This window comes from Morone saxatilis, unplaced genomic scaffold (genome assembly GCF_004916995.1).
Source record: "Morone saxatilis isolate NCDOM2014 unplaced genomic scaffold, NCSU_SB_2.0 Contig10, whole genome shotgun sequence".
NCBI lineage: Eukaryota > Metazoa > Chordata > Actinopteri > Moronidae > Morone > Morone saxatilis.
Window position 1 is genome coordinate 10220800 of NW_023339652.1, and position 9865 is coordinate 10230664.

Sequence of the window (9865 nt, forward strand, 5' to 3'; positions counted from 1 at the left end):
CCTGTGCTTTCTATTTACTTGTATTCAGTTTTAATCTTTCTGTATGTGTGGTATTGTGAATGTATATTATATGTTTTTAGGTTGTCTCTTTAATTGTAAATACTGTTAATTATTGTAAATAACCTACTGTACATGTATAGTGGATTTAATATTATTACATATTATTAAAACTTAAGCTCTCGTATACTGTAGCCTTGATCTCTTCACTATGTACTTAAGCTGTATGCTTCTGTGATAAAAATGGGTGTGATGATATAGTTTTATATAGTTTATTATATGTATAATTATAAAACGTTCGTGTTCTCTTACTCACTGTTGGTCTCCATGCTCTCACATAGTTCGGTCTTAACCTCTCCGTTAGGTCGGTCTCCTCCCTTCTGGGTCAGTTTCCCCGACATGGTGGCAGCTGTCACGATTGCCTGATCAGAAATCCATTGATTGGAAATAAGGACTGTTAGCATGGTACAAGTTCTGATTTTTTCCTTAGTTATAATGTTAATTCACAAGACATGTGTAATTGCGTTAAGAGTTAGTTATCCTCATTATCATGCAGTGTAATCGGTATTTAAACATTCAGTAAAATTGATTAAAGTAATGGTAAATGAATATAACCTATAACCTCACCTTGAAGCTGCGTTTTCGTTTGGGTACGTTCTGCTCAGGGTGGAAAAGGATGATGTAGACCTTGGGCATGTAGAGCATCCCCAGAGACACAGAGGCCGACAGGCTGAGAGAGATGGTCAGGGTGGTGGTTTGGATATACATCTAGGAGGAGGGAGACACAGACAGCGACAGAGTCATTTATCACATTTCAAGTTGTCAGAGATAGTCTGTGTAATCGTCCAACTACAGAATATGCCTGATGAGAGAGAGAGGAGGGGGGGGAGGGGGGGGGGGGGGGGGGGAGACAGGAAGCAAAGGATGGTCTAACAAGAGCGAAATTAGCAGAAAATATGTGTAGTGACAGCCACAGCAACACACAGGCAGGTAGATCAAATGGTATAAGAAATGATGGCACCAATGAAGCTGCTTAATTGCCCGTGCGCTGCAGAGCTTGTCTCTTTGTCTAAGAATGGGAAATTATTCTTTTTTTTTGGCAGGCTGAAACAGCAGATGGGTGTGGTTTATTGCGAGTTGACAGTGAAAGGAATTACACTAAATTGACTTTCAGACGTGTTTGTCTGAGAGTCTGGATGAAGTTTGGCCTACATGAGACCTTACAGGAAAAGAAAAACTTATTTTTAACTGTTGGTTAACTACAGTTATTCTCAAATCTGTGCATTTCTGTATTTTTTCAGTTGAGAGTGAGTTGCATGACTACAGTCGCATTGTCAAACAAACTGTCCTGTATAGTGAACTAGATAGTGGACTGAAGGACAGATATGATGAGAGATACAGGCAGGCAGTCATAAATTTTATGTACATGGTACTAAATGAAGACTTTATTAAACCACTTTCGACAGCTATAATGAATATAATGTGTGTCAGGCAGACACACGTATACACACTGCAGTGGACCGAGCACTAGTCCTCAGGTCCCTTAGTGAGTTTCAGAGAGTAGTTTGGAGGAGGAGGACAGACCTGACACAGCTGACAAGCTCTCAAGACATGGGGCTCATCAGGCCAGCACTGTCTGCAGTATATCAAGAGAGACAGACAGAGGAAGGAGTGGTGAGATGGATTGAAATATGGGAAAGAAGAGTAGAAATGGAAAGGTGAAGCCTGGAAGGAAAAATAACAGAGAGGCATGGGGTGAGGAGGGAAAGAAACAAGAAACAAAAATTGATGTTATGGGATAGGGCAAGTGAGGGAGAGAGAGGAGGAATGCGACTTGTGGAGACACTGATGAAGTGAGAAAGAGAGAAGACAGAAAGACAACAGTGGCCAACTATATTGTCAAAACGTGCACTGGCTGAGGCAGTGCTGGTAAGTACAGGCTGACAAGAAGAAGTAGAACAGAGAGAAAGTAAAGCTGCACTGTTAACTCTATAGTGACTAAACACCTTACACAGCCAGTGTCTGAAAATCACACTAGTGCTGCAGTTTTACTTAGTGATACTGTTAGATCCTCCACTGTTGACTCCATTTTCATTTATTAAATAGAACAGTTTCTGTACAGAGAGCACATTTGTGACATACAGCACAAATAACTGAAAAAGTAATTCCTCTCATATATTACAATAGAGAGCTACCTAACAATGCAACAAAGCTAGCGTTCCTGGGGGTATAAATAATAAGACCAACACAGTCAGTGGGTGAAGTTGGGACAAAACAACCAGGCAGAGCATGCTTTTAATTTGCCAATTTAATTCAGAATTCATTGTAGGCTGTAAATGCTGTAAATATACCTCTAAAATAGTATCATTTAGAGAGCACATTTATTAAAAAATTGGAAATGGACATTATAAAAATTAAAGAGGATATGACCTCAGGATTCTCAATCAGAAGTAACAGACCTGAGCTGCCCTGGTATGAATATGTTTAACCACACTAGAAATTAATAGTTTTATGTTCCAAATGCAGAAAAAAAATATGTGATGAATCAACACATGCACTTCTGTCCCAGGCCCCCACTGCTGACCCATCAACATGCCGAACCCCCAACCATTCCAATATCCTTAACCATCTCTTAATTCTTACCTCGACACTAAACCCAAGCCTTAACCCCCAAACAGGCTTTTTTGAAGGAGCCAAAATATCATCCCTTTTCAAAAATATCCTCGCTCTCAAGGTCTCAAACTCAAATTGGTCCTCACAAACGCAGAGGAAGGAGAACGCACACACACCTGCCTGAAGGTCTAAGTTGATAACACTGACAGTAGCCAAAGGGAAAGGGGAGTGCACAGCCAATAAACTGGAGGCAAATCCACACACACAGAGATATATAAACCCATAAGAACAAATTCAAGTATATAGGTGTGTTGCATTTAACTACTTTGATTTAAACATACATGCAGACTGCAGACAGTGTGTAAAAGCTTTACGTGGACATTGTTTTTTTATTTTCTTCTTTAATTTTCTTTTTTTTCTGGATGATATTCCTGTGGTGGCATCACGGGTTAAATAGCTCTGCCTGCAGCTCACCCACAGGCTCTGATAGCAGTTTAGTCTCCACTCCCACCCGGCGTCTTTCACCTCAACCACAAGATCACACACACACACACACACCAAACCAAGCACTAACAGAGGAGTGAGTTACGCAATTGTTTGAGACAGATCACCAATTAAGCAAATGGAAAAAGATTGTGAGAGAGGGGAAGGAAGAGAGAATTAGTGGATTTATTCACACTTTGCCATATTGTTTCTGCCTTATATTTCCTGCCAACAAATTGCACTCAATTGAATTGCACTGATACAGGGATCAGTGAAGTGGCTGTATCAGAGAAGAACAGATGGAGACTGTTTACAGTAGGGAGAGACAGGAATGAAACTGAGATGAAAAAGGTAGAAAGAGAGTCGATGAAGAAAAGAGTAAAAATGGAATAACCTACAGGAAAAAAGAGGCAGAATAACAGTGGAAAAGACAGGGAAGGAGAGATTCCCTTAAGCAGTGAACTTGCTCTTATCAAAACAGCAGTGAGTTTGCTGATAGCGGCTTCCATTACATCTAGCCTTTGGTCCAAAGTTGTGGCTTCCAGCTGTTATTTACACAAAAGGCACATATATACACGCACACACCGAAGACTGGATCTGTCCTCCTCCACCCTGCTGTCCACAGCTGATAATGGCTAAAAATGTGTGCATCGGAAGAACGCTCTATTATCCCAAAAGTCACACTCAGAAAGTAGATGATTAGCTACGGATGGCTGCATACAATATGTTCCCTTAAGGTTTAAAACATTTACAGACGGAGACTCTCTGGTCCGTGATAGGAAGAGATTTAGAAAGAGGAACGGAGCGATGGCGGATGTGCTTTTAACACCTGGGGAGAGAAAAAGGAAAAGAGGAAGAGCAGAAAATGTACACTAGATGCTATATACAAATACTTGGGTTATACCTATTTACGATTACTTTTAGTGTTAAGGTTAAAGAAAGTGATGCTTCAGCTAAACTGTTGGTAAGTGTCAGTGAGTAATATTGCCCAAATTGACTTAGCAGTGCTTGGCCGATTACACAGGAGTGTTTTTATTGTTATTCTCTTGCATGCTCATTTTAAAAACTGCTCATCTATGGATTTTTGTTTACCGGACACCTTGTTATTTTTGAATTAGTGTAGTAGTAGATAGCTCCACTGTTGTTATCTGTTTTGAGGGAGCCTTACCTCATATTGAACATATTTGCACAAAAATAATGTTGCTAAGATTATATTTAAAACTTAACATACTGCATCACAGTGATCACCGATCGCTGCAAAGCTTGTCGGTCCAAGTGCAACTTCTTCAGCCATCATGTGTGTTGTCTCCTTTGACTGTCCAATTAGTCATCACCTCTGAGCTACAGGATGCCACGACCAAGGGTTTTGACATTACCTAAAGATACACTGCTATTAGCAGATAATGCTATTATTAAAAGGTCAGGTGTGTAACATTTAGGAAGCTTTATTGGCAGAAATGGAATATAATATTGATAAGTATGGTTTTATTAGTGTATAGTTACCTGAATGAGAGTTTTGTTTTTAATCTACAGGTGCTGCGAGATGCCTTCCATGGAGTCTGCCTTGAACCGCCATGTTTCTACAGTAGCCCAGTAGTAGACGGTCCAAGCAAAACACTGGCTCTAAAAAGGAGTTTTCACGTTTTTTACACAATTTGCACAGACATAGTTTGTCCTTCATGTCGGGAAGGGTGAAGCGAGGGAGTTGCAAATTGAAATAACAATGCTAGATGCCACTAAATCTACACGCTGGACCTTTTAGTTTTAGACATATATGTGTAGAATGTTTGGCTAGATGTTATTATTTGGTACGTTTCCCAGAACAATCATGCTGTTGTTTGACATTAAACATGTTATGTCCTGGACGATGGAGATGGAGCGTTATGAGCAGGCGGAACAAATTCAGATAAACAGATAAAATTATGACATTCATGTCACAAATACAATCTCTGAGAGGGGAGACTGTTTGAGGGAAAGAGCCTGACTAGAGTCTGTAGGTGGAGGAGAAGAGTGTGACCTCCTGACCTTTAGTAGATGCAGCACAATGGAAAAAAGCAGGACTTACAGGCCTGAAGCAAAACTTTTTTTATTTTTTTTCCACAGGGCCATATAAGCACCATCTTATCTGGCAGTTAACAGTGCCATTCGATGTAGGCCAGTGAATGGCTGTATAAGTAATGTAATTCCCAGGAGACACGGCTGATCCCAAGAGACAGGCAGCTTGATAGTTATGCCACCCCATCAATGAGGTAAGTGTAGAGAGAGCAGCCATCTCTTCACGACAGAAGCTGAAGCATGACAGCGAACGTTGACGGCTTTTCTGGGTTAGCTTAGCTGTGCTATAGATACAGCTTGTGAACGCCACATCAGAAGCAAATGAACTAAATTAGACCCATTTTCTGCAGACCCTGCAATTTCCACAAAAGGGAGAGACATATGACATATAGACATTAAGTTAAGACCTAAAACATGTGTTGTATAAATGGAGGAGGACATTGTCATAGAGTTTTTTTTTCTGCACATTATGTGGGCTCCTCATATTGTCAGAATAAAAGGCTGCTATGCACTTTAATCACTGCCTTTGAAAACAGGTTGTAGGGAATTTGTTGAGTCAAGAAGTGGTCTGAGCAGTTGTACATGCAAGCACGTCCTCATACAAATATGAATCAGATTATGCATACGTAATAAGAAGAGAAACACACACATGTCCCGGCTTCTCATGCCTGATGAACCAAGGCATGAAACATTCAAAGTCATTACACCGCTTCTCTGATTTATTGCAATTCCTTTCATATGTACCACAGAGTGAGAAAAAGGGTGGTGGAATCAAAGAGCTCTGACCAGCAACATGGCCAGCAGCAGAGAAAGGATGAGATAGAAAGATACAAAAAGAGAGGAAGAGAGAGACACAGATGGTGTGCGTGTGTGTGTGTGTGTGTGTGTGAAAGGCATTATGGGTAATTGGGAGAGAGAATAAGCAAGAGGAAGCAGGAAAGGGAGCGGGCAAACACGGGACAAGAAAGGAAACGTTTAGAACAACTATTGCTTGACAGGAAGTGGAAGCTAACGAGACAAAAGGAAAAAAAGAGGGAGAAATAAAGAGAGTGAGGAGAAACACACAGTGATGACAGAGGAGTGCAGAAAGACAGCGACAGAACTGACGAACAAAGTCCGAAAGGCCCGCAGGACTATTAGACAGAAGCTCACACATGTTCAAATGGACACAACTTCACTGCGTGTTGAGCCCAGTCACCAGCTTCTTGTTGTGTGCTGCCAAGTATTCGCCTGTTGTCATTTGTTGGCATTGCTGTGCACACTGTGGAATTTATTGTTTAAAGCACAACCAACTGTAGAAACATGTAATTGTCGATGGAACAACCAAATAGCTGCGCGTTTGCATAAAGATGAACTCGTGTTCAACTCTGTGCATGAAGTCACTGAGATCTCACTGTGATCTTCTTTTGTCTCCCAGCTCTCATTTCGTATAAATGACTACTGCCAGCTTTGCTTCATGCCCCGAGTCAGCGAACGGTCAGAGAGAAAAAGAGATTGGAAAATAAGAAAAATGCAGGGGTGAGAAAGCATTGTGCAGAACGTCTTTCAATCTCTGAGGTGTTTTGCATCTTTGCGTCCTTTCCATGTTGTCACCTCATCTCTAATGAGTGGCTGGCACTCTGCACTGCACTCCGAGCTACCTGGTATCTCTCTAAAAAGGTTTTCTTCTGTTTCTCCTCCTTTCTTATATCCACCTCTGTATCTGCCTCTTAATCTTTCTAAACTCTTTCTGATTTTATCTTTTTGCCTTCCTAACTTCCTTTCTCTGTTAGTCTACTATCTCCCCATTATTCTTTTTATCTCCCCATTTCAGCGCCGCTCATTTAACATGTTACCGTCTTTGCATTGATAATGAGTCTAGGTGTCCTTGATTGGTTCCCGTCTGAAACAAACCATTTTACGAGTGAGGTGACTTTACAGACTGCCTGAGGGTCCTAAACTAACTTCACACTGCCATTTAGTATCAAAGCCTCTTGTGTGTGAATCTGTGTGTCTGTGTGTGTCACTGACACCTCCTGTTTCTGTCCTATCACACCATGGGGCCACTCATCATTTTAAGCACCTGAGCCATGGGAGAGGAAGAACAAATCTATTTTTATTTATTTATTTAAAAAATTAGAGCATGACCAAACCAGTTTTTACCACTTCTGAATATGAAGGATTAGGATTTTTTTGTTTTAAAGCCAGTTTTAGGTTCAAGTGTTTGTTAACAATCTTGACCCAGTATAGAGGCCAAACCGTGTAAGGACAATGTCACATGATGCACAGCGGCCCAAAAGCACTTTTCCCCACATGCTTACACTGTGAAAGGAGCAACTCTAAAGCGGTTAACTGTCACAACCCCCTCGAAATAACTCCTTTCATCAGAACTGATTCATTCGGTCCAGTAACATTTGGAAAGTCAAGAGCAACACGATTAAACAATTTTATCCCCAGTCAAGTTAGCAGAGGGCTAAACCTGGCAGTTACTCCTCACAATCCTTCTATAGCACTGAGAGGAAAAAACATAAAACATTGTAGGATTCCGCCTTTATATTTTATTTATTCAGTTGCTGCGACCCAAAATGCATCAGTGCTCAGATCTCTACAGTCATAAGCTGCTCAGTAATACAGCCATATAAAGGACACTACAGAAGAACTACAGTCTTTGCATTCAGTCACACCAGTTTTAAATTTTGTAATGTCTTCATTATTACTTTTGCTCTGACAAAAAAGCATGCATCAGATGACAATTATCAAAAACATTGCTTGCAGGAGAGAACTCACAATTAAGTGTCCTTAAGTAATTAATTAGAAAATAAAGAAGCACCAAACTATCAGAATTTAATCTTCCATAAATTATATCACCAAAGGAAATGTATTAAGTTTAAAAACTGAGTGCTTTTTGTTAATCTTTCAGTGCAAAATATTGCACTGCAATAATGCAATACATATATTATAAGCCATAAAAGCTTCTTTGCACTTAATCCAGCTGCTTTAAATAGATGTATTCCTAACCACGGTAAAAACTGGCAGTGAATAAAAATGTTCACAGTCTGCACATCCTGAAATAACTTCAAAACTCTAGTATAGTTCATGGACACAGTGGAAAATCACAATTTGACAAAAGTTACACAAATTATAGTAAGTGTTCAATTCAAACCACCAACTGTGGCAGATGAGAAGGGTATGATTAAGAAACCTATTTTTGCTCAATAAATGGCTTAAGGTGAGAGGAGAAGTGTTTTTTTTAAATCATTCTTTTGTACATTAGTACGTACATAGTCTCAAGATGCTCTTTAGTCAGAGTTTGTTAAATCCTCAAGTTGCACTTCTCCACACACATTCTTCCAACATGGTGCTTTGATGAAAAACTCTTTAAAAAAAAACAAAAAAGGCTGCGACACAGGATTCTCCACCATAATATTGTAACTTTGTCTCAGTGTAGCTTAATTGGGCCCAAGTGCGGTCACTTCTTGTCCACAAGTGCCTCATTACCTTCTACAAAACAGCACTTAGAGACATATTTTCCACCATCTAATCCATACTGGTCTAAGGCCTGTGCGTGTGTCATAAAAGAGTGCACAGGGTATTTGTTGTTACATCTGTGTTTTCTCTGCCTCAGCTTGATAGTATTGACTTGCAGATCTGTATGAGGTTCAGCCAGTATTCTCTTGTCAAACTAATTTTGAGTTGTGGATAAAGGTTTCATAGTAGTGCATACTGTGAGGCAGGCCCTATTGTGAATAGCTTGTTTCTCTCTGTCTCAGGCTCTTCTCTCCTAACTGACTTGATCGTGGCCCCACTGTGCACAGCTCCAGCCAATTAAAATACCCAGCGAGGACTTACATGGAGCATCATCAGTCAGTGGACTGCTGTCCAAGTTTTAGGTGGAATAATGTGTCATATCTTGAGCATGTAAAATGGGAATAACTGTATGCCTGCTCTTCTGTTATGGGTGTTAAATGTACCTGTTTCTGCAGCTGACAGAATCTTGACAGAAATTGTGCTGGAAATGATACAAAAGCACTTCCCCACAGTGACACTGAGCTGCACTGCGTAGTCCCAAACCTGTTTTGTAATTCTAATGAAATTAATACACGAAAAACAAATCAGGATAAAATCATGGCCTTTCTTTGGTGATTTTATTTAAGAGAACACACATCAGGGGTCCCACATTTCTCCACTTATGTTAATTATGCTTTTGTTCAGAACAGTCAACTAACTTCCACTCCCTGGTGAAGTAAATGTCAACAGTGCCCCTCTCTTTACAACGTCAGAAACATATTGTTGGCTTGGTAGTTTCCTTAATGATGCAGAGATCAGTGCTAACAGAAACACTGTATGTGTGTGTTGCCACAGTGTTGTGCTAATTGTTGATAATTTGTTGAGAAAAAACTATGTGGTAGCGATTACTGAGACATGTATTACTGTGTTACTCTACAGCCAACGCAATTTAATGTTGGTCAACCTTTGCTCGATGGGAGATTCCATTAGTCTAAGGATTCACAATTTGTGTCCACAGCAAAAGTAAAGCTTTGTTATTTTGTTATAGTGAATGCTAAAGTTGCCATATAGTAAAATGAAAGTGAATGTTAAATACAGTGGGGTGACATCATTCGCCCTTGCTTTTTCTGTCGTAGTTAGTTTGTGCATTTTCTTTACGTCGCTATAAGTGGTGCTTATCTGCCCATCTGTTTACAGTAATTCAACTCAAGTTCTCACACACACACACACA

The 9865-nt window shown here is 40.1% G+C and overlaps 1 protein-coding gene across 1 annotated transcript in view; it reads right to left on the reverse strand.

Moving 5' to 3' along the window:
* Nucleotides 1-9865, reverse strand: part of grm8a (glutamate receptor, metabotropic 8a) — a 62397-nt gene that overhangs the window by 2868 nt on the left and 49664 nt on the right. The window contains exons 8-9 of the mRNA XM_035680822.1: nt 625-765; nt 310-419 (exon numbers count right to left, since the gene is read on the reverse strand). Coding sequence (XP_035536715.1) covers nt 310-419; nt 625-765 — 251 coding nt within the window. The remainder of the gene's footprint in view (nt 1-309; nt 420-624; nt 766-9865) is intronic.